Source organism: Gadus chalcogrammus, chromosome 13, assembly GCF_026213295.1.
Source record: "Gadus chalcogrammus isolate NIFS_2021 chromosome 13, NIFS_Gcha_1.0, whole genome shotgun sequence".
Lineage (NCBI taxonomy): Eukaryota > Metazoa > Chordata > Actinopteri > Gadiformes > Gadidae > Gadus > Gadus chalcogrammus.
In genome coordinates, this window is record NC_079424.1 from 8,327,811 (window position 1) to 8,355,165 (window position 27,355).

Sequence of the window (27,355 nt, forward strand, 5' to 3'; positions counted from 1 at the left end):
CGGGTTAGTACTACGGAAGTATTCAAATATTATTATAGTATTCAAAAACGCCTTCATCGGTTGTTTTTACCATGTCGGGTAAAAAGATAGTATTGGTGTCTGTGTTGGTACCAGTAATATTTGTATTAGTTCCACGTATGATTAGGTTTTCATACTTGCTACAATATACCAGAAATGACAATTGAATACACAAAACATTTAGCCGTGGTGCTAGTACCAATCTCGGCAAGTACTCAAAGTACTCGTTCTCAACTCTATCATACACATCGTAAGTCTGTTTGAATCTGTAATTTATACAGTGCCTTAGGGTGTACACCGCTGGACAGACTGTATATAACGGGGATTGGGTTTTTTAGTCACACAACATCACACAACTTACTTCAAAACCAACTGACGTTCAAACTGCATACGATTGAACCCACTTATTGATAAGTGTGATTCTTTTCATAACACCCCGCACCATCACAGCTGCACTAGGTGGCTATACGTTTCTCTTTAGGTTTATGTATCGGGACTTAGCTGGTGGGCGGTCATTGTTGTAAAAACACCGCATGGGGAACTCCACCAACGTGGGTTGTTGTAGGGAGCTGGTAGGAAAACCGCTGGTTAATGTCTTGTCCAACTGTTTGGGACATTTGGGTTCTCACATACGCTCCTCCGGGTAATGTCTTAGAGAAGTTCAGGTTTGACGGACAAAGACTTTATCTCCTCTTCTTCTCTTCCTTTCTCCCTCCCTGCGGTGTGTGTGTCTGTGTCTGTGCGTGTGTGTAGATGGTAACATGGATGACCAGGATCTGAACGAACCGCAGAACAGAGCAGCACTTCTCAGAGGTAACCATGGAAACACTGCTGTACTCTCTGACTTGGAAGCCTTCAGCTCAGTATGCTAGCTAGGTAGATCAGTGAGGTGTTAAGTCAGCCAGCTATTAGCTTCCATCGTACACAAGCGACCTTGGCTACTACGAAAGGCGTGATATACCGGTAATTCCAAATTCTTATTAGTCAAATAGTAAATTATCTGCTAATCCGTTATCAGTTAGGCCGTTATATGCTAGCATGCCATCGGCTAGCTTGCTATCAGCTAGTCTGTTAGCTCTTATCAGTTTAAAGTATATTTTAATAAAATGATATCTCACTCCCTGTGTAGATGAGCTTCAACGTGCCGGTCTGGACTGTGAGGACACGGAACAGGTGATCCACTACCTCCACAGAGAGCTGCTGCAGGCCCAGGACCTAGCCAATACAGGCAAAACCCGCTGCCTCGAGCTACAAGGTACGCTACTAGCACTACATCTACCAGTACTACACCTACTAGCACTACTGCTAACATATAGCCACTCGTACCGCTGCTAATACCTAGCTGCTATCACTGCTGCTATCATCTAGCTACTAGCAGTACTGCTAAAACCTAGCTACTAGCACTACGGCTAACACCTGTCTACTACCATTACTGTTAACATCTATCTAATTGTGTGTGTGTGTGTGTGTGTGTGTGTGTGTGTGTGTGTGTGTGTGTGTGTGTGTGTGTGTGTGTGTGTGGTAGCTCTCCTAGAGGAGGAGAGGAAGAACAACAGCCACCAGACTGAGGAGTCGACGAAACAAATCCAGTACCTTCAGAGTGAGTACACATTAAATATTATATTTCTAAGTGTTAGATGTGTTTTTGCCATGTTTTGTGTCTGTGCGTGACGCGTCCTGTGCCGTGTGTGTACCTCGTGTGTGTGTGTGCAGGCCAGCTGGCCCGGCTGCAAGTGGACATGGAGTCCCTGAGGGACCAGAGGGAGAAGACCATCTGCAGCACCAGAGAGGAGCTGAGTCTGGCCCAGGAGGAGGTGCCAGACGAGCACGCACTGCACACACATCTACACACACACACACATGTACACACACACATGTACACACACATATGGCACGTACATACGACGCACACATACAACGCAAAACGTACAATTTGCACGCACACAACACGCACACGCAACACGGAACCATGACATGAACACCACATGGCTACAAGACACACCCACATCACACGCACACGCAACCTGCAGGAACACCACACACACACACAGACGCACACAAACGCAGACACACGCGATAAGACACGATCAGACAACATTGTGTAGACTGGAATGCCAGATCACCTCAAATGAAAGAATGCTACCAAACAAAACGTTGCCTAGGCAGCGAGCATCCATAACACATATCTGATAGGATCCGATTTCATCTCTAGCTTTCCCTAGGGGGGTGTCTGTTTTATCACTGGGTTTGTGTTTCGGGGGGGGGGGGGGGGGGGGAGTTGTAGGCGGGGTCTCACCGTTTGGCGGTGTGCCGTGATAGGTCCTCGTCCTGCGTGACTCCCTGGAGGAGGCGGGGGCTGAGCGGGAGCAGGAGCTGAGTGCCCTGCAGGTGGAGCTGGGGACTGCCTGCAGCGAGCTGGAGCAGTGGCGGAGCACGGCCGCGCGCTACCAGCTGGACGTGGAGACACTACAGCAGGCCTTCGTCCAGCATGCACTGCTCCGGGAGAAGACGGACCGCCTGCAGGGTGAGGAGGTCGATTAAATGGGTGCAGTTTAGACTTTGGGGGATAATGGGAAATGCTGAACAAAAGTAAGAGAAGCAGTTTTAATTCCCAAGGAAGTCCAAAATATATGTAAAAATATTTATGTGGAAAAAAAAATTTGAAGGTGAACTAAAGTGATGTAGCGCAGTTTGGATGCGTAGTGATTCCGCTGTTCTCTCCCCTCCAGTGGAGTGTGACATGTTGCAGGGTCAGGGTACGTCCCTGCAGAAGGAGTGTGAGGACCTGAGGTCAGAGAGGACCACGCTGCTGGGCAAACTACAAACTATGGAGGACCAGCTCACCAGGTACATACACCCATATGTCAGACGGGCAGCAGGTTGATCAGAGGGTAGAGGAGCAGAGAGAGGGGCGCTTGCATAAATGTGTGAACGCTAACCCATCTTGAAAGGCTTCTCCTTGTGGGTGTCTGTTGTTAGAGCAGGGTGGGCGAGGCCAAGGGACAAAATGTGTCCAATAGCGATGGCCTCCCTAAATGTCCAATGAGCTGTGCTTCTGCCTGGGAAAACCACTTGGGAAATCACCCAAGAGCTGCATTTCTAAGTGTGTGTGTGTGTGTGTGTGTGTGTGTGTGTGTGTGTGTGTGTGTGTGTGTGTGTGTGTGTGTGTGTGTGTGTGTGTGTGTGTGTGTGTGTGTGTGTGTGTGTGTGTGTGTGTGTGTGTGTGTGTGTGCAGCAGCAGGACACAGCACCAGGCCCTCTCCTCCTCCCTCCAGACGGTGGAGCACAGGGAGGAGATGCTGACGCAGCGCCTGGGCTCCCTGGAGAACCAGCACCTCCTCGACTCTTCCAACCTCCACACCCTGCTGGACCAGGCCAAGACAAACACGCACAGCCTACAGAAAGAGGTACAGACACGCACACAGCATGCAAACAGACGTGCAAACAGCATGCAGAGAGAGGTACACACACAGCATGCAGAGAGAGGTACACACACACGCACAGCATGCAGAGACGTGCACGCTCACACAGTATGCAGAGAGAGGTACGCACACACAGCCTGCAGAAAGTGGTACACACACAGACTGCAGAAAGACGTGCGCACAGCATGAAGAGACAGGAACTCGCGCACACACACACACACACACACACCAACAGACTGTAGAGAGTGGTACACACACACAAACTGCCGAAAGACATGCACACATCATGCAGATAGAGGTACACACACAAACAACCAGACATACAGACTGCAGGGACAGGTACACGCGCACGCACACACCCTGAAGAGAGAGCCACACACACGCACAGCCTACAAAGAAAGCTACACGCACATCCGGACGAGAGATAAACGTGTGTGTTTGTGTGTGTGTGTGTGTGTGTGTGTGTGTGTGTGTGTGTGTGTGTGTGTGTGTGTGTGTGTGTGTGTGTGTGTGTGTGTGTGTGTGTGTGTGTGTGTGTGTGTGTGTGTGTGTGTGTGTGTGTGTGTGTGTGTCAGTATGAGGAGACCCAGGAGCAGCTGGTGGACCTGAGGAGGCGCTACGAGAAGGCGGAGCAGGACAAGGTCCTGATCCACCAGGAGCTGGAGCAGTGTCGCTCCTCCCTCCAAGTCCTGCAGGCCAGGAGTTCCAGCGTCAGTACCACTACTCTCTCTGCATCCATCTATCTAGCTCTGTCTAGATGGGTCTCTGACATGCAGAACTATATATCTACCTAGCTCGGCCTACCTCGATCAGTCCTCATCTAGATGGGTCTAAATCATACAAATCGATATATCTCTATCTATCATCTATATCTTTCATCTATATCGTTTAGCTCTATCTATCTATCTATCTATCTATCTATCTATCTATCTATCTATCTATCTATCTATCTATCTATCTATCTATCTATCTATCTATCTATCTATCTATCTATCTATCTATCTATCTATCTATTATCTTTCAACTATATCGTTAAGCTCTATCTGTGTTTATTTATCTATCTATCTATATCTTCAATCTATATCGTTTAGCTCTATCTGTCTATATATATCTATCCAGTTCGGTGATGCTGTATCTGTCTAGCTGTATACATCTCTATCTAGCTCTATATTTTGCTTATCCAGCCGCTGTTCTCCATGTTGATTTGAGGCTGATTCAGGCTGAACTTGTCCCTCCTCTCCTGCCCTAGTCCTCCATGTTGATTTCATATGGATTATGGCTGATTTCGATTTGAGTCTGATTTTTGGCTGAATTCATGTTGATTTCTGCCTGATTTTATTCCTTCCCCTAGAACTCATGTTGATTTCAGGCGGATTTGGGCAGGTTTTAGTCTGGTTTGGGCTGATATCATACAGATGTCAGCTAATTCCAACAGATTTGAGTCTGATTTCAGACTTAACCAAGTCTAACTTCAGGCTGAAATCATTCAAGTCCAAATCCGCAGTAATATGAGTCTTATGTTGGCTGATGTCAGGCCGAATCCTGCTGATTTGAGTCTGATTCTGGTGCGTTGACGCTGGATTGGGGCTGATTTGAGTGTGATTCAGGCTGACGTGTGCCTCCTCCCCTAGTCCTCCAGGCTGCAGCCGGCCCAGGCGTTTCTCATAGGTCTGGCTCTGGTTCTGCTCTACTGGTTGTTTGGCCAGTTCTGGTAGAAAGGTACACGCCGCAGACTGCTGTCTCCGTCACAACATGTGCTCGCCATCACAATCCAGGGGCCTTTTTCTGTTTTATAAAGGGGAACCATTCAAGCTGGGCTGACCTTTACTCTATTAGGGACCCTAACCCTTACTCTTTAATAACATTAGACTCTTTACAAAAGCTTCCCGGCAGGCCCCTGAAAAGCAGCAGAATTTTACAAAAAATACAAAAAACTCATTACAATAATACAACATCAACATCTGTCCACACATTGCAGGTGTTCTACATCAAGTAACCTGACTCAGACGGTTGCATCTTGCTACATATAACCCTATATAGCCTATATATCTATATATAAAACTCCTATATAACCTATGTACACAACTATATATGTATATACCACATATAGTATAAGCCTGTTAAGTTAAACCTGGTAAGTGTTGGAAACCAGCCCCTGGATTCTGATTGGCTAAAACAGTGTTGCCCCGCCTACTGCTCCTTCACACCACCATCTCTACATCTCCATCATGTCGGTCCGATTTCTCAGTTGATTTGAGCTTTATTCACTAAACCTTCTGCCTGTCAGTCTGTTTGTCTGTCTGCCGATCTGTCCGGCTGTCTTGTCTTCAGCTGTGGTTGAGGCTGAACCCGGGTTTTTAAGAACACGGTCAAAGGGCTAATGGCGGGGTGTGTTCAGAGCCGGTGTTCTGCTGACTGCTGCTGTGATGTCACCATGTCGGAGGAGTGCGATGTCGTGTCAGGAATGCTGAGTTGGTTTCTAATTAACCCAACTGTCAACCTGTCTTCATGCTGTCACATGACCTATCCCTTGAGCCCTCCCTCATCAGTAACCCCAGGATCCAGACATCCTCTCTGTCTGTCTGTCTGTCTCTCTCTCTCTCTGTTCATCTGTCTTTCTCTTCCCCTCCCCCAAAGCCCCTTTCGCTTGGCTTGTTGCTTGATATCATCACTTGTTATTTTCCGCTTTCCTGATTGCTTGATGGCATGATTTAATTGGATGAGCTTGCTGTCCATCTCTTCCCTTTTTAATCTCTCGTTTCTTTCTCCTCCTCCTGCTCCCGGGTTGCTTCTCTGGTGGGGAAGTGTTTGTCAAAATCAGTTGAATGACGTTAACTTTATTGTGTGTGTCCTACAGGGTCGCTGGAGGTCCTGGATGCCCGTCGTCGTGGTGATGGTTGCTGTGACAGCGGCGGTCCTTTATCCCAACTTCCCCAAGAGCAGCTCCACCTAACACTCTCTCACGCACGCACACCTGCACACACACACCTATACAAACGCCTCCACACCTATATCTACACACACACACACACACACACACACCTATACACATACAGCTACAGCAACATACACATACGCACCCCTATTCACACACATATACGCACACACACACCCACGTATATAAACACCTTTACACGTGCACATAGAAATATGGTGAGGTGTGTAGTGCGTGCAGGGAGCAGTTGTCTGTATAAAGTGTAATTGTATATAAAAATAACTGTGTGGCGGGGGGGGTGTATAGAGATGTGATTTTTACTGAGAATCCACTCCCTCCAGTAGGGGCACTGTGGGCTGATCCTCTCTTCTTCTGTCTCTCCTCCGGTCATAACCGGTAAAAACTTGTCTGAACTGGTTTAAACTGGTATATAACCAGTCTGAACGGGTTCAAACTGGTTTGGTATCTAACCAGTCGGAACTAGTTTGGTATTGAACCAGCTTGAACTGGTTTGTTTGTCTGTTAATCCTCCATGTTGGTTCAGGGTGCTGGGGATGGGGATGGGGTTTGGGTTGGGGTTAAGGTTAAGCCAAATGAAAGTCAGATTTCTCTGTGGTCTTCTGGGCACAAGGGGTCAAAGTGCCTCTGTAACTATCACCTGAGAGAGCGAGAGTGTGTGTGCACCGGGAACATGTGTCTGGTCAGACTCTCTGACCACTGGTGTGTGGGTGTGTGCGTTTCTTGTCCGTTTGAAACCGACAAACAAATATTCCTGATGTTAAAGAGTCAAACACACTACAGTCGAGAGAGAATTGTAAATTAAAGAGTTAAAGACTTATTGAATGATATGCGTTATTAGACCTATTTTGTTAAGATCGTTTAGAGCTAAGAGAGATGATGTAATGATTCTGCAGCAGAGAGTTTTGGGATTAAAGTTGTAGCAATGCTGACCCACCAACACACAGAGTCCAGTCCTCTTCTTGCTCTCACTCTTTCACCAGGATCCTGATGTGGTTCACCATCAGTCCCATCCTCTTCTTGCTGTCACTCAGTCTCCCGGAGGTTCACCATCCCCTGTGTCACATCCTCTTCCTACTCATTCATTCACAAGGACTTATAAGAGTCCTCTTCATACTCTCTCATGCACTAATGTATTCACCATGCATTAAAGGGTTAAAAGTTCACTTATTTCCACGTGCATTCCGAACTTCTCATTCTGATTAAATTCTGTTTAATCCAATTCTGAGTTAACCAATTAACCCAATGCAATGTTAAGGGGACTTACTGGAACTGTTGTCTCCAAACTCTGGAGACAGAGTGGTTACACAATAAACCAAACTAAAAGTCAAAATGACCAGAACTATCTGGAACCCAGTCCATGATATCCCGGGCTCTTAAACCAAAGCTGTAGTGAAGTTTATTCCTTTGAAGTCTAAGAAGTTAAAAATAAGGAGCATCATCACAACCTCTGTTAGTTTACATGTTGCCTGTTGTCCTGAAGGTGAGGATATCGAGGTCATGAACCCCGTTCACATGTTTAGAGTAAGCAACCTATTCTCAAGTTGAATTGTTCATATCCAAGTCCTACGGCGTCTCTCTCAGCCTCACACGTCCCACACAAAATACTGTCTGAACGTAATAAGTACTGTGGTTTATCACATCCCATAATGAAAGGTTATCCACCTGGGTGGACGGTAGAATGTCACCCCCTGTTCAGTTTCAGCGTCTTTGATATGACACGTACTGCATCACACGAAACAAGTGACATCATCCAGGTTCACCCATGTTGATCCAGTCATGTGACACAGCATGTTGGCGCCTGCTGGACGCCATCTGGACGGAGGAGCTCCAGATGTGGTGTGTAGGCCAGTAGATACCAGTAGAGACAGGTTAGTAGAGACCACTGTACTGTAGAAAGGTGCACAATTCCCACAACAAAACACATTTGGAACAGTAGTCCGGTTATAATAATGGTTGAGTTACCTCTAGTTAATTTATAATTATCTATAGTTCAATATCACTACTAATCTATGGTGTTTATCAGTTTAATTAACAGTCTAGTTATTAATACTTGTATATTGTTCTATATAACAGTCCTCTCTCTTTGATAGATTGAGAGACAACTGACAAAGAGATGTGTGGGTGTGTGATCAAATGCTTGAGTGATAATGACAGGCTTGACTCATGTTCTGACTTGGTGTGTTTGTCTCCTGGGACGACAGAAATCAAGTGTAGCATGATGTCATAAGCATGCCAGTGTCTGAACATCAAGCTGTTGTGCAACTCCTGTCCGTCTCTCTCTACCTGTGTCTGTCTGTCTGTCTTTCAGGCTGCATGTCTCTCTACCTGTCCGTCTCTCACTTGACTACCTGTCTCTCTGTCTATCTGTCTGTCTGTCTATCTGCTTGTCTGTTTCTCTACCTGTTTGTCGGTCAATCTGTATACCAGTCAGCCTTTCCGTCTCTGCCTGTCGGCCTACCTATCAGTCTGTCTGTCTGTCTCTCTGTCTGTCTGTCTATCTCTACTTGTACGTCTACCGATCTGTCTGTGAGTCTGTCGGTCTCCCTACCTTTCTGTCTGCCGGTCAGCGTGTCTCTCTGTCCATTTACCTGTCTTCCCCTGTCTGTCTGTCGGTCTGTCTGTCTGTCCATCTTTCTACCTGTTCACCTCTCTCTGTCTGTCTCTCCATCTCTATGAAATAATTTATGGATTAAAAATATACTATTTCTACACTATCAAATATAACATATACTATAATTTATCTAATATATACTCTTTTATATACAGTATTAAAAGTAATCCTGATGTTTCAAAAACAGATTGGGTTGTCTGTGTGTGCGCGTGTGTGTGTGTGTGTGTGTGTGTGTGTGCGTGTGTGCGCGTGCTTGTGTCTTCAGATTTAAACAAGGTGTGTAGACTACCAGGTGTGTGTATTTGCATATTAGGGTGTGTATTTGCTTCAATCTATCTCTGACATGTCGCGATTTCTATAGCATGACATTTGCTTATTTTGCATATTCTTTGCCGATACATGATCTTTCATTCTTTCATTCTATCATTCTTTCTCTCTTTCTTTCTTTCTTTCGTCATCGTTAACTAGTGCGCATGCGCAGTGTGCGGCTCCCAGAGTGAGGAGAGTCGTGCTCTCAGACCGCGAACAGAGTGACTCCTGACGGCTCCTAGGCAGCAGCAGCTTCCAGCCCAAAAACTTCAGACTAAAGTTACTTAAGTTCCTCATACATCGGAGCCGAGAGACGCAGCAAGATGCCGGTCACGGAGAAAGACCTGGCGGACGACGCTCCGTGGAAGAAGATCCAACAGAACACTTTCACCCGTTGGTGCAACGAGCACCTCAAGTGTGTCAACAAGCGGATAGCGGACCTGCAGTTGGACCTGAGCGACGGACTGAGACTCATCTCCCTGCTGGAGGTGCTGAGCCAGAAGGGCATGCTGAGGAAGTACCACCCGAGGCCAACTTTCCGCCAGATGAAGCTGGAGAACGTGTCCCTGGCGCTGGAGTTCCTGGAGCGGGAAAACATCAAGCTGGTGTCCATAGGTGAGTTCAGGAACCCCGGCTCCTGGAGCTCCACCTACCCGCTCCCCTCCCACCCCTGCGGACATGCATAAACTCACCTCAAAGACTTTTAGAAGTCACAAAATCCAATGCAGGCGGTCGGCTTTTTGATTATGTTTTCATTCATTTTATTGAGGTACTATTGACATGTACCGTGTTGCTCAGAGGTCAGAACACGCGGTGTCTTGGTTCAGGTCAAAGTCCGTTATTCGTTTCGTTATTGCTCTGCGATTACGAGGTGATATCACTTTTATTGATTATACACACCTGCCTCCCTCTCCGAATAGGATTGGACATGAAAGGTGTAATTGATGAACAGAAAAACGATCTAACGGGAAAGCATTGCGCAGCCTCCTATTACTATTGGTGGGCTTTATCTGGTTGGAGTGTTCTGGTGTATTGAGCCATGCTTATTGATAAGACCACTTTGGGACACGAGCATCACCCCACCCACCACAACTCTTTAAATACGGTTTGATTTTGTGAGAGACAATTGATGGAGTGGTCATCCTCTAATGGAGCTGTGCCCCTGGTCCTTCACAGATGTGTTGCTTACAATGTGCGAGAGAGTTTGTGTAAGTTACAGAGTCTGACAGTTTGTGTTGAGCAAGTATTTCATTTCTTTCAAAAAAAGTTGTTGACTAAGCACATGTTGGCACTCAGTCCTAAGATATCGTAATTCACCCCCCCCCTCCTCCTCCTCCAACCTGTACCAACCACTGACTGGTCCAATCATTGTTATCTGCCTACCAGCAATGAAGCCAGTACTTTTGAAGCTTCAGGAAAAACTACAACTAGCATATGTAGACTCGTCTTCCCATCATTCCTGTTGACAACACAGGAAGTTGGGAATTTATTATTCATCACCTTCCTGTCTCCTCTTCCTGGTGTGTGTGTGTGTGTGTGTGTGTGTGTGTGTGTGTGTGTGTGTGTGTGTGTGTGTGTGTGTGTGTGTGTGTGTGTGTGTGTGTGTGTGTGTGTGTGTGTGTGTGTGTGTGTGTGTGTGTGTCCTCTTTAAGCAGTAGTCACGTCAGACGGGTGGGGCTGTGCGTTTTGGAAAGAGGCTTACTGATTGACTACACACACGGCGGTGAATGTGGAGGGAAACAATGGGTTACTTTTTGTCGGTATTTAGAGAGAGAGACATTGTGTTAGTTTGTGACATGCCTCACCTCCATGTCAGCCAATAACTCTGTGTATGTGAGGCAGCGTGTATGTGTATGTTAGGCTGCCTGTGTGTCTAAGGTGTGTATGTGTGATTGAAGGTGTGAGTGTGCCCGCTTGTTGCTTGGTTAATAACTTGCTAGCTGCTCCTGGTTTGGCCCTCAGAGCTTCATAGCTAGGAGCCTCCGAGCTAGTGACTGATAGCGAGGGGCTTCAGAGCTAAGGGGGCTCAGAGCTTAAGGGCTTCAGAGCTAGGGGTCTCAGAGCTAGGGCCTCAGTACTAGTAGCCTCAGAATTAAGGGTAGGTTAGTCTGGGTAACGGTGTGCTAGCTATTACTGTTTTTCAGACAGACCATACATTCCATAATCTAGTCTCATCCAATAATAAGCAACCGGCTTAGATCTCTCATCTGATTGGTTGGTTGCAACCCTAGACTACATTTGATTGTCTGATTGCACAACCAGGTATAGAGAGGGGAAGTGGAGTGGGTGTTGGCTGGGTGAGTGTTCACTGTGGAGTACGTTGTGAAATCAATTCTGGGGTTTGAGAGAGATGAGTGATAAAAGATGAAGAGAAGGCGAGAGACGTGTGCCATTATAATGTCTACACTGCAGAGTGAACGGAGCAGAGAGGTTTTTCACCTGGTTGGAATCTTCATGTCATTTAAGAAATGCAATGTTCTATTTTACATGCAAATACAGAGAGAGATCAAGGAAAAGATGGAGAGAAAGACTTTAATGAACTGGCTCAACAGGATCCACTGCGTACGTGAACTAAACCATTCTGTGATCTCTCTCGATCTTGGTCTCTGTATCTGTCTCTCTCGCTTTTGTTTCTGTCTCTCTCTCATTCTCCTTCCTAGGCCACTCTCTGCTTTCTATAGCTCCTCTCCTCAGATTGGCTGACACAGTCTGTCACTCTCCCTCCCTCCGGTCCCAGGTCTCCATGGAAACATGTGTAACAGTGGAACGTGAAAAGCCCTGTTTACAGTCTAGGCACAACACGCACACGCAGCATGCGTACAAGTAATCCTCTTTAAGAGAGGGGTGGGGGGGGGGGGTAAACACACAGAAGCTTACCTTTCCGATGAAACAACTGTCTCTCTGTCTGACTTTAAGAGGGGTGCATTCAACAAAGCCTGTGATTGGCGCCAGCCAATGATTGGCTGTGCTCTCATCCTCCGGTCAGGTCAAAGGTTAGAATCTGGGGATCGGAGATGAGGTAATTTCCTTCTGTCCAAACACTTCTTCCGGTATGGGTTCCAAAGGTTAGCCCCATGGCTAACACTTGTTCACAAACAATGGAGTCATATAAACCCACAGTAGCAAAAACCGTTAGCCCTATGGAGCCAGAGGCTATTCGTTAACTTCCTTTAGCAAGTGTTGTGTGAGGTAATTCTTGTGTAATGTCTATTTCCTACATTTCATAGAACCCATGCAGGCATGTGCGCACAGGCACACATGTTTGATTTCGGGAACACCTTGCAGACTGTGTCATTAAACACACACCCTCACCCACAGCTTAAACGTGTGTGTGTGTGTGTGTGTGTGTGTGTGTGTGTGTGTGTGTGTGTGTGTGTGTGTGTGTGTGTGTGTGTGTGTGTGTGTGTGTGTGTGTGTGTGTGTGTGTGTGTGTGTGTGTGTGTGTGAGATACAAAGCCTCTTTCTTGCCTGAGGGAAGGTAACATAAGTAGAGAAGACGGATAGATTTACCCACACACAGACAACCTCTTTTATCACTCTTTAAATCAACTCGTTGTAGTAGGCGCTTTGATGAACCAGAAAAGTTTCACCAGAAAACCCCAAAATAAACATTTTAGACTTTGAAAAAGTCAACCTTCTTAAACTCCAGACCCTGAACTTGAATCCATACTTTAACCTTTAATCTAGACACTGACATTCAATCAACACTCTTAACACGTAATCCAGACTCTAAACATTAATCTAGATACTAGCCTTCAATCAAGACTCTAACCTTTAATTTAAACTCAGAACATTGACGTTAAATCCAAACTCTGACTTTTAATGAAGACTTAAATTGAGTCGACTCTAACCTTGAATACAGACTCTAAATTTGTATCTAGACACTGAACCGTAATCTAGATACCAAGCTTTAACCCAGACTCTTAACTCAAACTCAAACTGTAAACTCTTTATTTTATTCTTGTCCTTCATCATAGCGGTTTATTTCCAATGGGTTGACTGGATAACCCTCCCCCCTTTCCCACCACATGTATGGGCTGGTTATGGTGACATCATAGCCAGTGAACAGCAGGATGAGGTCATGCAGGCCTAAACTTGTGTGGGGGTTTGGGTGTGGGGATGGGTATGTGTGTTTGTGGATGCCAGATGTTAAATGGTGCATGTCATGGACATGTTAAGTGTGTGTGTGTGTACATGAGGGTGTGTGGGGCACAGATGCATATTGCATAAGCCACGTGGTTAAACAGTTCACCCAAGCTAAAACCATCACTAAACTAACTCATCCAAGTTGGAGACGTTCTCCATATTAATGACTGATGTTTTGGACAGGGTGTGTTGCTAGGGTAGGTGTAGTCTGATAGTGGGTGCTAGAGTAGGTATATTCTGGAAGTTGTTTCCTTTGGTAGAGTAGGCTGATGGTTGACCATAGAGTTTGTATAGTCTGATGCTGTGGTGCTAGGGTGGAAATAGTCTGAGAGTATTGAGGTAGGTGTATTCTGATGCTTGTTGTTAGGATAGGTATAGTTTGATGTTGTGTTGCTAGGGTAAGTATAGTTCGATATTTGTTGCTGAGGTAGGTATATTGTAATCATTGTTGCTAGGATGAGCTGATAGTTGTTGCTAGGGTAGGCTAGCTGTGTTGTAAACCTGCACTGGTCAGAGACCTTGTGTGACTGTCAAACATCAATAACTAGTCTGGCTTAATGGCTGGCTGCAGACAGACTCACTCGCACTGATCTGTGTGCTGGAAACAGATTTATTTATTTTGTTTGACTAAAACATAGTGTGTGGGAGGGTGTGGACAGGGTGTGGCCCTCCGATAAGACCATACACGCTCACACTTTCCTTTGACATAGACATGCAATAGCAATTATATTGACTATTATCATTAATAATGAAGGTAGCTGGGTACTGAAAAAGTACTGCTGCAGGCCACAGAAAACAGCTTTCACCGGCAAACTAGAGGAGGATTAATAATAGGTTATTAAAATGGTGCATGGTAGCACAGGGTAAAGTCCAGGCAAACTGCCTTCTGACATTCTTTCATTGTTGTGTGTGTGTGTGTGTGTGTGTGTGTGTGTGTGTGTGTGTGTGTGTGTGTGTGTGTGTGTGTGTGTGTGTGTGTGTGTGTGTGTGTGTGTGTGTGTGTGTGTGTGTGTGTGTGTGTGTGTGTGTGTGTGTGTGCAAAGGTTGTCCACTTGCTATTGTTACTGCTAACTGGCAGGATGTTTGCTAGGAAAAACCATGAACACGCACACAAACTCTCTCTCACACACACACACACACACAATCACACAGGATATAAGGCTGACACATACACACCTGCGGCCCCGCCTGTGTGCGGGTGGTGTCAGAACATTCCAGAGGACACGCCTTAATATGTGCTTCTGTGTTTAACTCTTAGACCAGCTGGTTAGGAAACATTAACCTGCTAGAGTTCCGAAGGGAAAATATAGAAACACAATATAGCAGAGGGGATCTTTAGAGAATCCTGGCAAGGGATTAAAACAATGGAATTTATTAATCAATGTGTAAATGAGAATAAACAATCCATGAATGGGGTTGGAGTATTCTGATCTAAACACTAGCCACTCATTTTTTGCTAGTTTCGAAACGTGCCTTCTCTGAAAAATTCTCCTTGCTGAGAGGGTCTCTTGTACCTCAGAATGACAGTGTGATATCTCAGGAATGTGTCACTGCCTATTCATGACGGGGAACATAATAATGGCTGCTGGACCTGTCCTCTGTGGGTTCACAGATCGGCCAAATGCCTCCAATCTGGACAACATCCACTTTAAAACCCATCCTGATACCAAAAAGCCCAAGGAACTAAATGCTTTTCAACCTATGGCTCTCACATCCCTTGTCGTGAAATTTACTTTGAAGTTTTTACAATATATTCTTGTCTCCCTCATTGATGGCAAATTAGACCCCTTGTATTTTTGCTTACCAAGCTGGTAAAGGTGTGGAGGATGCAGATCTCCTCATTCTCGCACTATGGAAAAGCACCTTGAGAAACCCAAATCTCATGTGAATCTATAATTCTCTGAATTCTTTGAAACAAGATGCAGCCTTATATTTAGATAGAGTGACTTGCTCCTTATTTTAAATTGCAAGATCAGCAATTTTGGTATTGCTTTAAGATTTCCTTAATGATTGAATTCAGCAGATTTGTGTGAATGGACACATGTCTATCACGAGGTCTCAAATCGGGGCTGTCCCCCGGGTTGCGTCCTGTCCCCCTGCTTGTTGTTTATACAGAAAGCTGTAGAACGGTTCAAGTTTCACTCAGTGAAGTTCTCTGATGCCAGGGAACGGCCTACTTTCACTTCTCCAGGGTGTGGAGTCAGGTCACGGTTGTTTCCGTTGCCTGCCCCCGTCAAATGGTGTGACGAAAACTTCCTGACCATAATATGTCAAAAAACAAGGAATTAACGATTTAATTCTCACAAAATAGTCAAAAATCAAAAGCCAAACATGTTGAATCTTTTGACACATGCAAGTATCTAGTATTCGCGACACTAAGTCCTTTCTCCTTCTTCTCTCTGGCCCAAAAACGTTGACTGTAGTCATTTGAAATAACTGTTACGTTGGCACTCCCACTTGTGATGTTACTAGAGGGTACATTTTGAAATGGCTTGTAATGGCCAATCAAACTCGTGCCTTGTGTTGGATTAGGAGCCTTTTTAAAAGGGATAGTGGAGCGTTGACCTGACCCCTGACCTGTGTCCAGACTCCAAGGCCATCGTGGATGGGAACCTGAAGCTGATCCTGGGTATGATCTGGACGCTCATCCTCCACTACTCCATCTCCATGCCAGTCTGGGAGGACGAGGACGATGTGGTACTGCTCGCACACAAACATAGACACAGAGACACACACACAGAGACACACACACAGAGACACCCGCACAGAGACACCCGCACAGAGACACCCGCACAGAGACACCCGCACAGAGACACCCGCACAGAGACACACTCAGACATACTGGTAGCTAGACACAGCCAATCATGAAGAGACAGACAGACAGACGGGTAGGGATTTAGACTAGTAGACACACACAGACAGACGGGTAGGGATTTAGACTAGTAGACACACACAGACAGACGGGTAGGGATTTAGACTAGTAGACACACACACAGACGGGTAGGGATTTAGACTAGTAGACGCACACAGACAGACGGGTAGGGATTTAGACTAGTAGACACACACAGACAGACGGGTAGGGATTTAGACTAGTAGACACAGACAGGCCGAGAGCAAAGCAGACGGGAATGTCTATGCTCATCCCCAAAGCGTCTTTCTTGTTTGTTTACAGTGTAACCAGATATATTTCTATAGTTATATTTAGTTATAGTTTTATAAATGTCAATGTCTTCAAACACGACGACTTGATTCATCTGGACCTCACTTCTTTATTTTATGAAGTTTGTTGTAGCCATTTGTTCTGCAGATTCACATTGATGTACGTGGGTGATTTCAGTTATGGCTATGACTTACTTTTGACCCGCACGGCACCTGCGCCGGATCCAAGTGTTAGGTGGTTGTCATGGTGACGGGGTTGCGAGGGGGACACGGTTCTCATGGTAACGGGGTGTGACGTTGTGATGTCCTCCAGGCGGATAAGAAGACCCCCAAGCAGCGTCTGCTGGGCTGGATCCAGAACAAGGTGCCCGACCTGCCCATCAACAACTTTGCTCGAGACTGGAAGGACGGCCGGGCCCTGGGGGCGCTGGTGGACAGCTGTGCTCCTGGTGAGGGGATGGGGATGTGGATGGGGGGGGGGCACGCACGCACGTGCGTGTGCGTGTGTGTGTTTGTGCGTGTTCCATTGCATATAACTACTTGAGGCTTTTACCCGTAGCAAATTGTAGCAACGGCATTCCACCATCAAGATGGTATTGTATTTAATAGTGCGTGTGCCACATTTTGTTTTCTAGGCTTGTGTCCTGACTGGGAGACCTGGGATCCAGTGAAACCAGTAGAGAACGCCAGTGAAGCCATGCAGCTGGCCGACACATGGCTGGGAATACCACAGGTCCCGCCCCTAAACTACTCCTCTCCTCACCTCTTCCCTTCTCTCCACTTCTCTCCTTGTCTCCTCTCCTCCCCTCCCATTCTCTCCTTTCCTCCTCTTGTCTCCTTCCCTGCGCTTCTCCTCTCCTTCTCCCTTCTCTAATCCCTTTTCTTCTCCTCTTCTCTTAAAAATGCAGTAGGTAATATTTAACAGCTATAATTTGAGGGTAATTGTTAGGAACGGAACAGCCATCCGTCAGTTATTGAGTTGGGATGCATGTGGAAGCATCTTGCTCGCTTCTGCTTTTTCTCTCAAACCACTTTCTCTCAAACAGTACCGACCGCACCCTTTTTGAATAACGTTTGTGTGTATTAATAACGAAGGTGTTCACTGTTCTTCACCACCCCCAGGTGATAGCGCCTGAGGAGATCATCGACCCCAGCGTGGACGAGCAGTCTGTGATGACCTACTTGTCCCAGTTCCCCAAGTCCAAGCTGAAACCCGGAGCGCCCCTCAAACCCAAGCTCAACCCCAAGAAGGCTCGCGCTTACGGCCGAGGTAACACACACACACACACACACACACACACACACACACACACACACACACACACACACACACACACACACACACACACACACACACACACACACACACACACACACACACACACACACACACACACACACACACACACACACACACACATTAACACACACACACACACATTAACACACACACACACACATTAACACAAACACACGCATGTAGTTGCACCAAGCAGGTGTGAGTGTGATTAGCCGTTACAAGCCGTTAGATGTTATCCACTGTCATTCCCCCCCCCCCTCCCAGGTATCGAACCGACGGGTAACCACGTGATGCGTCCGGCGGTCTTCACCGTGGACACCTTCAGCTCCGGCCAGGCTCAGATCACCGTCTACGTGGAGGACCCCGCGGGACTGAAGGAGGAGGTGGCCTAACTGCCCCGGAGCACGACTGTAGACTGTAGTGTTCTAGTAGTAGTAGTACGGACAGGAGGGGTTAAACAGTTGTGTGTCTGTGTGTGTGTCAGGTGAAGGCGGTTCTTAATGAGGGGAAGAAGACCTACAATGTCACCTACGTCCCAAAGGTGGTCGGCAATCACAAGGTAACGGCTCAGCCAATCAGCACCGGGCGCTGTTGGTGCTTCCTGGTGATAGAGTGGTTGCTTTATGTGTACAGGGGAACAGTGTTTCCCTCGGTCATGGGGACTTTTGATTGTGTTCCCTAGGTAACGGCCACTGTCATTCGTGTTTCCCTGGTTACAGTGCTGCTTGTGTTTCCCTAGGTAACGGTGCTATTCGCAGGCCAGCAGATCCCCAAGAGTCCGTTCGAGGTGGGCGTGGAGAAGGCCCTGGGGGACGCCAGCAAGGTCACGACCAAGGGCGTGGGCCTCGATCCCACGGGCAACATCGCCAACAAACCCACCTACTTCGATATCTACACCGCAGGTTCGATCCCCAGTCACCACACCGGAGGCCGGCACCAACACACTCCTGCGAAACGTTATCTCACTTCATCCAACCTTTTAGGATCAGGCTATTTCTGCTTCTGCTGAGTGGTGTTCATGACGATGCACTACGGTGGACATCCATTTAAAAGGCCGTGAGTGGTCCACCAGTGGGCGGTGGTGGCGGTTCAAAATCGATCAGGTTTAGTTCAGATCATTAGAAGACCTGCAGGCGCAGTTGTTTTTAATGAGGGGGTGGGACTTAATGACTGGTGTTAACAAGGGGGTCTAGATTTCAAAACTTGTGTTAAGAATGGGGTGTGGCTGTATGGTTCGTGTTAATGAGTGGGGGTGGTCTCAAGGCTGTGGTTAATGAGAGGGGGTGGTCTCAAGGCTGTTAATGAGAGGGTGTGGTCTCAAGGCTATGGTTAAAGAGAGGGGGTGGTCTCAAGGCTGTGGTTAATGAGAGGGGGTGGTCTCAAGGCTATGGTTAATGAGAGGGGGTGGTCTCAAGGCTATGGTTAATGAGAGGGGGTGGTCTCAAGGCTATGGTGATGAGTGTGTGGTCTCAAGGCTATTGTTAATGAGAGGGTGTGGTCTCACGGCTATTGTTAATGAGAGAGTGGTCTCAAGGCTATTGTTAATGAGAGAGTGTGGTCTCAAGGCTGTGGTTAATGAGAGGGGGTGGTCTCAAGGCTGGTTAATGAGAGGGGGTGGTCTCAAGGCTATGGTTAATGGGAGGGTGTGGCTTCAAGGCGTACTAACGAGGGGGTGTGGTCTGCCAGGAGCGGGAGTCGGGGATGTGACGGTGGTGGTGAAGGACCCCCAGGGCCGTGACAACACGGTGGAGGTGATGATGGAGGACCAGGGCGACGCCACGTACCGCTGCACCTACCGGCCCACCCAGACCGGCCCCCACGCCGTCGCCATATCCTTCGCCGGCGTCGCCATACCCAAGAGCCCCTTCCCCGTCGAAATCGCACCCGGTAAGTTCTGATGGAATAATGAACATGGAAGTATTCTATTTCATTTACAGTTATTATATTTTTATTTGATTCTAATTATTTCATGCCTAGTTTTTGTTTCTCACACTTTTTCTTATTATATTGCATTATTGAAGGAGCCTGAGACTCAAGGATTTTATTGCCAGCGACCGCTGCTGTAATTGTTGACCAAAAAACATCTTAAATCTTGAATCTTGAATATCATCTCACAGGTCAGATGATGCCCGGGTCATGTGACCACGGCAGAGAGCCAGGGTTAACTCTGTTAGTCCTTCTGTCTGTCTGTCTGTCTGTCCAGCGTGTGTTGCGGGCGCGTGCAGGGCGACAGGTCGGGGACTCCAGCCGTCAGGGGTGAGGGTGAAACAGGCGGCCGACTTCCGTGTGGACACCCGGAACGCCGGGAGTGGTGATCTGAAGGTGCTCCTGAAAGGACCCAGTGAGTGCAGCTAGTCACACTGGGAGATAGCCACTACACCCAAAGTCTGCCAGTGGTTATACTGGGAGCCTAGCAGTACAGCCACAGTATGCTACTGGTGACTCAAAGTGTGTGTGTGTGTGTGTGTGTGTGTGTGTGTGTGTGTGTGTGTGTGTGTGTGTGTGTGTGTGTGTGTGTGTGTGTGTGTGTGTGTGTGTGTGTGTGTGTGTGTGTGTGTGTGTGTGTGTGTCAGAGGGTCGTGAGGAGCAGGTGAAGCAGACAGAGAGTGACGCCGGTGTGTTTGGTTATGAATACCAACCCCTGACTCCTGGGAAATACACCGTGTCCCTCACCTGGGGGGGTGTACACATACCAAAGAGGTAACTCACACACACACACGCGCACACACACTCCATTGAAGCTGTAAGCCCCCTCCTGACCTCCTGTCCTCCTCACCTCCAGTCCCTTTGAGGTGGTCGTAGGACCTGAGGCCGGACCCCAGAAGGTTCGTGCCTGGGGCCCTGGTCTGGAGAAGGGGATTGTGGGTAAATCGGCCAACTTTGTGGTGGAGTCTGTTGGCAGCGATGTGGGCGCACTCGGTAAGAGAACATGACACAAGATGGCGTAGAATCGTGTTCATATTGTCATCGACTCCGGGTCAGTGAGTCGCCCCAGGCTCGTCTAACCCGGTCGTCGTGGGTTCAGGGTTCGCCATCGAGGGTCCGTCGCAGGCCAGGATCGAGTGCAACGACCAGAACGACGGCTCCTGTGACGTGCTGTACTGGCCCACGGAGCCCGGGGAGTACGCGGTGCACGTCACCTGTGACGACGAGGACATCGAGGACAGCCCCTTCATGGCCCACATCGTCCCCGACGACGGGGCCAGCAGCGCCTCCAAGGTGACCGCCGCCACGCGTCACTTCCTGGTCACATGACTCCACTGTAGAACGAGGGTTAGGTCAGATACAGGGTGATATGTACGGTACAGTAAGATAATTAGACATAGTTTAAAATATACATTAATTTGACATTAATATATAGACCTTTGTGTAGGTAGAACTACAGTAGAATAGATAAAGTTACTGTAGAAAGAGAGCTACTGTAGAATGGAACGTTAAAGTTCATATAGAGCTGCAATAAAATAGACAGTGACACTTACATAGAGCTACATTAGAACATAAAGTTAATGTACCACATATAGATACAGTAGGAAAGCATGATGGTATAGTAGTATATATAGCTACATTTGAATAATAGTTATTGTACAATATATAGGAAAAGTAAAATAGAAAGAGCTACAGTAGAATAGATAGAGTTACAGTTTAATCAGATTGTTGGACTTTCAGTATTAGAAAGTTAAATTGGAATAGAGTTACAGCACCAAGATATCTACAATAGAATAAATTGACTGTCTAATAGATAGAGCTACATTATAATAAACAGTTGCAGTAGAATACACTCAAAGTACAATAGTTACAAAATAATTAAACCATTACAGAAGAATAGTAACAGTAGTTATTTACGGTATAACAGGATAGTGAACTGGTTGCCTGGGACTGAGTCTGTATGTGATTGGTTGCTAGGTGAAGGCGTACGGGCCGGGGCTAGAGAAGACCGGCTGCATCATCAACCAACCGGCAGAGTTCACCGTTAACGGGAAGGACGCTGGGAAAGGACCTCTGGCCATCGCAGCTCAGGTACGACGCACACACGCCCCCTCACTCACACACACTCTCATGCACACCATCTGACCCTGTCTGTCCTCCTGTGTGTCCTCCAGGATGCAGAGGGCGTGCCTGTGGCGGTGAAGGTCAAGTCTAAAGGAGACGGGCTCTACAGCTGCTCCTACACCCCGGCCACAGCCCTCAAACACACCTTGGCTGTCACCTGGGGCAACACCAGCATCCCCAACAGCCCCTTCCGGGTAAGCAGCCAATCACGGCCTCCGATCGCTGCCGAGCATGTACACGTCGTCCAATCAATCATCGGAGTCAAGGAGAGAGCGAAGGTCTTCCAATCAGACCTGGGTATTCTGGCGAAGGAGAGTAAGACCAACCAATCGAAAGGCTTAGTTCCACAGGTTAAACAAAAGAGAGCTCTCATAATCATCCTCACCTCTACCGAGGACAGATGGATCTAGTCTGGTTAGCATCCTGTAGCTGTCCAGTTAGCATCCAGCTAGCTGTCCAGTTAGCATCCAGCTAGCTGGCCGTTGCATTTCAGGGTTTCTCACAGAAAATGTGTTGGTTGGGGTGGTGGGGTTTGCTGGGGGGGGGGGGCTGTATCTTTTACAGGTGGTCCATTTATGTTTATTTTCATGCAGGCTGTTCGACTGCAGCCTGATCTATACAAGGAGAGTGGAAGAAGTTTAAATGATCTTAAGCTTTTGAACACCGTAGTTAAGCGGCAGGCGCTGTAAAGTGCCGTGGGAAACCCTGCTTTTATTTTTGCATCCAGTTTGCAATCACTTAGCTTCCTGCTTGCTTCTTGTGTGCTTCCTTTATCATCCTGTAACCATCCAGTTAGAATCCTGCTATGATCCATACAAAACACAGACCGCCTCCAACATCCCACAACAGGATGTTTATTGGTCGATTCATGTCTGAGTTGACCCTAGAGTGTTACTGCTTTAATCTTTAACGTTACATTTCAAATATAGATTAGGTGATTTAGTCAATTATTTTCTATTGACCAACAAGTTTCAATTGTATTTGTATAGCCCTTATCACCATTACCGTCTCAAAGGGCTTAGCAGGCCTGATATTTATGGCGCATGTTTCTTCATTTTGTCTAATTTGCACTTGGTCCCAATAATCTACTAACTGTACTAATTGCTCCTGTATGTTAGTATGACTGTTAAATTATATTCCATCAAATGGAAAGTATTAAATTTACTGCAGGCTACATTTCAGTGTTTGAATGTTATGACATTAACTAAGCTTGAAGCACTCTGTATCACGTTAGCTAACCTGGTAGTTCCTTCTGGAAGATCCCTGTTTTATGTTTCTCGAACTTCACAAAGACAACATACTCAACCCAGCAAACTGGGATTCCAAAACGTCAAACTGTATGTCAGCCCAGCACCCAAATTGTACCATTTTAAACGCTATAATCAGTTTATACAGCCATACTTTATCAGCCAATTTGATCACAATTAAAAAAACGAACTCCTAGCTGAACTTTAGAACTAATCTTTATAATCCATCTTTACAACCAAACAATCTTGAGATTTGGATTCAAACTTTGAATCATAAACTGCTTTATCTCTGCAACGGGCAAAAGTTTGTCTTAGTGAAGTTCACCAAGGCTGCAACTTTCAATCAAACCTGAAACAAGTGGGTTTGGGGTTTGATTCCAACGTGGCCTCGCATTCAAAGAACGTCTGCCCTCAAGGTATTGTTAGACGATAAAGTTTTGTTAGAAGGACATCAATGAGTATATAATGTATTTGGTGAAACAGTATTTCCTCCATGGCTCGGAGCGTTGTGTGCGCTGCAGGAGTCGTCATGTCGTGAATACGTTGGAGGGCTAGGAGTGGTGTGTCATGTTGAAACAACAGTTAGTGTACTGAGTTGCATAAGGGATGAGTCACCTCACCTGGCCCTGCGGTGCTGTGTACTGTCTGTCTGTCATCTGGCTGGTTGATCTCTGCTGCCAGGAAGGGATGAACGGCTCTCATAAAAGTACAAACTCAGCGTTTTCCCACCGGCCACTGCCAGAGGGCTTCTGTGGCCTCGCATCGGGCCTGATCTGCTTCTGTTGTGGTACTGGTCCAAGCTGAATCGAACTGGCTAGATAAGCCCGTTTTTTTTTTGGTTCTGGTTTGAATCAGATAAGCTCTTTTGTAATCCAGTTTCAACCACCACACTGTTTAACTGTGCAAAATGTTCAGCTAACTAGCGAAACCTTGTTCATTTAAAGTAATTTAAATTATATTTTACAGAATTGATTGTCAGGCTTACTTCAAAAATAAATCAAACTTTTCAATCAAATATCTGGGTGTGCCGTTTGTTTTAACCCTGCCCGTTGTATATTAAGTATGCATGATTGCTCTTGATGAAATATACATTAACTGAATAAAATAATACTATAACCCAAAACACACACAGTTCACAAATGCAGGATAACACATAATAGTAGTATTAAAGTATGCGTAGGCAATTTAGAGAAACAAGCCAGACTAAGCTAGTTTTGAAAGTATCCCACTGAAGAAATCTAGGCCCACAAAGCCACTCCCCCAAAACGCATGACTAGCGTTTAATCTTAAGCAACAGGTCTGCCTAGCCTTGCTGAAGCCTCCGGTAATGCGCAATGTGTGCACAGGCAGAGTACCGGAAAGAGAGGTAGACAGACAGGTAGTCCAGCCAATCATGTCATTTGCCACAAATTACATGGGCTTATTACAGGCCTGCAACATCCACATATGCCGTCTTTTGTTTATCATTTATTTTGTCAGTGCATTTCATATATTGATTACTGTCAGGGTTTAAAGAGAATTTCAACATATAACAATGACAATGACAGACAAAGTGTGCTTTAACACTATTTAATTCAGTTTAGAATTGTTCATTTAAACCAACTGTTGAATTGTCTTGAGTCCATAAACATATTTTTTTCACTAACGCGCTAACCTTTTTAAAACGTGCATGTTGCTTATTGTGTCTCAGGTGGGTGTTGGGAAAGGCAGCCACCCCGGCCAGGTGAAGGTGTTCGGCCCTGGGGTGGAGCGGAGTGGCCTGAAGGCCGACCAGCCCACACACTTCACCGTGGACTGTAGTGGAGCAGGAGAAGGTAACACACACACACACACACACACACAGACACACAGACAGACAGACACACACACTCACACATATTGTGGCCATGACGCCGACACTGTCCATTTAGATTTCATGGTGACATAAAGATGTACGTTTCTTCAAGTTTCAAGTTTAGTTTTTATTCATACTTAAAAATGGCCAAAATGGTAAATGTATTCAATTTTGTTCAGTAGACATCCGCGATGAACCTTCTGCATGTATGAATGGCCGTAGTCCTGAGACCATAGGAACAAACTTTCTGAATGAACAATGAGCTAAGCTTCTGGCTAGGAAACCAGTTATGAATTCCCTTGAGAGCTACATTTCCAACAACGTGGTGTGTGTGTGTGTGTGTGTGTGTGTGGTGTGTGTGTAGGGGAGGTGAGTGTAGGGGTCAAGTGTGAGCCTAGCAGACCGAGTGACCAGCAGGAGGAAGACGTGGAGTTTGACATCATCCCCAACGCCAACGACACCATCACCGTCAAGTACACCCCCCCCGCTGCCGGGACCGTCACCATCAAGGTCCTGTTTGCTGACCAGGTGGGCTCACACACACCCTCACTCACTCCTACTCACTCCTACTCATACACTCACTCATACACACACTCATACACTTGCTCATACTCGCACTCACTTACTCATGCTCACTTACTCATACTCACACTCACTCATTCTAACACAAACACATTCTCACACTCACCCTCGCTCGCATACACACACGCAGGCATCACAGTAAAGTTACCCACACGGTTGTTGTTCAATACTGACCATCTTGGTTCTCCTCTTCTCAGGAAGTACCTCAAAGTCCCTTCCGGGTCAAGGTTGATCCATCCCACGATGCTTCCATGGTCAAAGCAGAAGGTCCTGGACTCACACGTAAAGGTACACACCTTCACTTCTGTCATCACATCTCTAACCTTATCTCTGCTCACACCTCTAACCTTATCTCTAGTCACACCTCTAACCTCTAACCTTATCTCTAGTCACATCTCTAACCTCTAACCTTATCTCTACTAACATCTCCGACATTAATTCTAATCACATCTCTAACATTATCTCTAGTCTCATCTCTAACCTTATCTCTACTCACACCTCTATCCTTATCTCTACTCACACTCTAACCTTATCTCTAGTCTCACCTCTAACCTTATTTATACTCACACCTCTATCCTTATCTCTACTCGTATCTCTAACCTTATCTCTTCTCTTGTCTCTAACCGTCTCTCAAACCGTGTCTCTTCTCGTCTCTCTAACCTTCTCTTCTCTCTAACCTTCTCTTCTCGTCTCTCTAACCTCATCTCTTCTCTTGTCTCTAACCGTCTCTCAAACCGTGTCTCTTCTCGTCTCTCTAACCTTCTCTTCTCTCTAACCTTCTCTTCTCTCTAACCTTCTCTTCTCGTCTCTCTAACCTTATCTCTTCTCTTGTCTCTAACCGTCTCTCAAACCGTGTCTCTTCTCGTCTCTCTAACCTCATCTCTTCTCTTGTCTCTAACCGTCTCTCAAACCGTGTCTCTTCTCGTCTCTCTAACCTTCTCTTCTCTCTAACCTTCTCTTCTCTCTAACCTTCTCTTCTCGTCTCTCTAACCTTATCTCTTCTCTTGTCTCTAACCGTCTCTCAAACCGTGTCTCTTCTCGTCTCTCTAACCTTCTCTTCTCGTCTCTCTAACCTTCTCTCTAACCTTCTCCCCATCTCTCCAGGGGTGGAGGCGGGTAAACCCACACACTTCACGGTGTTCACGAAGGGAGCCGGTAAAGCTCCGCTGGACGTCTCCTTCTCCGCGGCCCAGAAAGGCCCCGCCGTACTGGACTATGACATCATCGACAACTACGACTACTCTCACACTGTCAAATACACACCTGCTGCACAGGTACACCCCAGCACACAACCTGTCGTACAATACACACAGAGAACACATTCAATGCACACCTGTACAGGTACACACTAATTCATACATGTTGTACAGGTACACACTAATTCATACATGTTGTACAGGTACACACTAATATACTCATGTTGTAGACAGAGGCGAGCACTGCCCTACACCTGCCATACAGGAACACACTCTAATCCACAAACCAATACACACCTGTTGACCAGGTACACACTCGGATACACAATTGTTTAGGTTCAAACTAATGTGTGTGTGTGTGTGTGTGTATTGTGTGTAGGGGGATTTGGGGGTCACTGTGACATTCGGAGGAGACCCCATCCCCAAGAGCCCCTTCAAGGTTTCCGTGGCAGCTCCCCTGGACCTGGACCGGATTAACGTTGACGGGCTGAACGCAAGTAAGAGCCATCTGTCTGACTGTCTCTG

At 46.6% G+C, this 27,355-nt stretch overlaps 2 protein-coding genes across 6 annotated transcripts in view; both read left to right on the forward strand.

Annotated features, from left to right (window-relative positions):
• slmapa (sarcolemma associated protein a) overlaps window positions 1-8,470 on the forward strand; it is a 22,009-nt gene extending 13,539 nt beyond the window's left edge. Inside the window, exons 16-26 of one of the 5 annotated variants that reach the window (XM_056606692.1) lie at window positions 1-3; window positions 772-831; window positions 1,148-1,273; window positions 1,544-1,618; window positions 1,732-1,832; window positions 2,338-2,542; window positions 2,748-2,865; window positions 3,254-3,425; window positions 4,016-4,150; window positions 5,072-5,159; window positions 6,298-6,387. The exon at window positions 1-3 is cut by the window's left edge and continues 66 nt beyond it. In XM_056606692.1, coding sequence (XP_056462667.1) covers window positions 1-3; window positions 772-831; window positions 1,148-1,273; window positions 1,544-1,618; window positions 1,732-1,832; window positions 2,338-2,542; window positions 2,748-2,865; window positions 3,254-3,425; window positions 4,016-4,150; window positions 5,072-5,155 — 1,079 coding nt within the window. In that variant the 3' untranslated portion in view covers window positions 5,156-5,159; window positions 6,298-6,387. Of the gene's footprint in view, window positions 4-771; window positions 832-1,147; window positions 1,274-1,543; window positions 1,619-1,731; window positions 1,833-2,337; window positions 2,543-2,747; window positions 2,866-3,253; window positions 3,426-4,015; window positions 4,151-5,071; window positions 5,160-6,297 lie in introns of all 5 variants that reach the window. The other 4 variants (XM_056606691.1, XM_056606690.1, XM_056606693.1 and 1 more) reach the window with 4 other exon arrangements.
• Window positions 8,471-9,483: 1,013 nt separating this feature from the next.
• LOC130402499 (filamin-B) overlaps window positions 9,484-27,355 on the forward strand; it is a 36,608-nt gene continuing 18,736 nt past the window's right edge. The window contains exons 1-20 of the mRNA XM_056606689.1: window positions 9,484-9,931; window positions 16,050-16,159; window positions 16,935-17,070; window positions 17,257-17,354; window positions 17,744-17,891; window positions 18,186-18,304; window positions 18,406-18,480; window positions 18,661-18,823; window positions 19,608-19,808; window positions 20,125-20,262; window positions 20,495-20,621; window positions 20,704-20,840; window positions 20,947-21,140; window positions 21,825-21,938; window positions 22,022-22,165; window positions 24,909-25,032; window positions 25,417-25,580; window positions 25,832-25,922; window positions 26,739-26,908; window positions 27,210-27,327. Coding sequence (XP_056462664.1) covers window positions 9,640-9,931; window positions 16,050-16,159; window positions 16,935-17,070; window positions 17,257-17,354; window positions 17,744-17,891; window positions 18,186-18,304; window positions 18,406-18,480; window positions 18,661-18,823; window positions 19,608-19,808; window positions 20,125-20,262; window positions 20,495-20,621; window positions 20,704-20,840; window positions 20,947-21,140; window positions 21,825-21,938; window positions 22,022-22,165; window positions 24,909-25,032; window positions 25,417-25,580; window positions 25,832-25,922; window positions 26,739-26,908; window positions 27,210-27,327 — 2,863 coding nt within the window. The 5' untranslated portion in view covers window positions 9,484-9,639. The remainder of the gene's footprint in view (window positions 9,932-16,049; window positions 16,160-16,934; window positions 17,071-17,256; window positions 17,355-17,743; window positions 17,892-18,185; window positions 18,305-18,405; window positions 18,481-18,660; window positions 18,824-19,607; window positions 19,809-20,124; window positions 20,263-20,494; window positions 20,622-20,703; window positions 20,841-20,946; window positions 21,141-21,824; window positions 21,939-22,021; window positions 22,166-24,908; window positions 25,033-25,416; window positions 25,581-25,831; window positions 25,923-26,738; window positions 26,909-27,209; window positions 27,328-27,355) is intronic.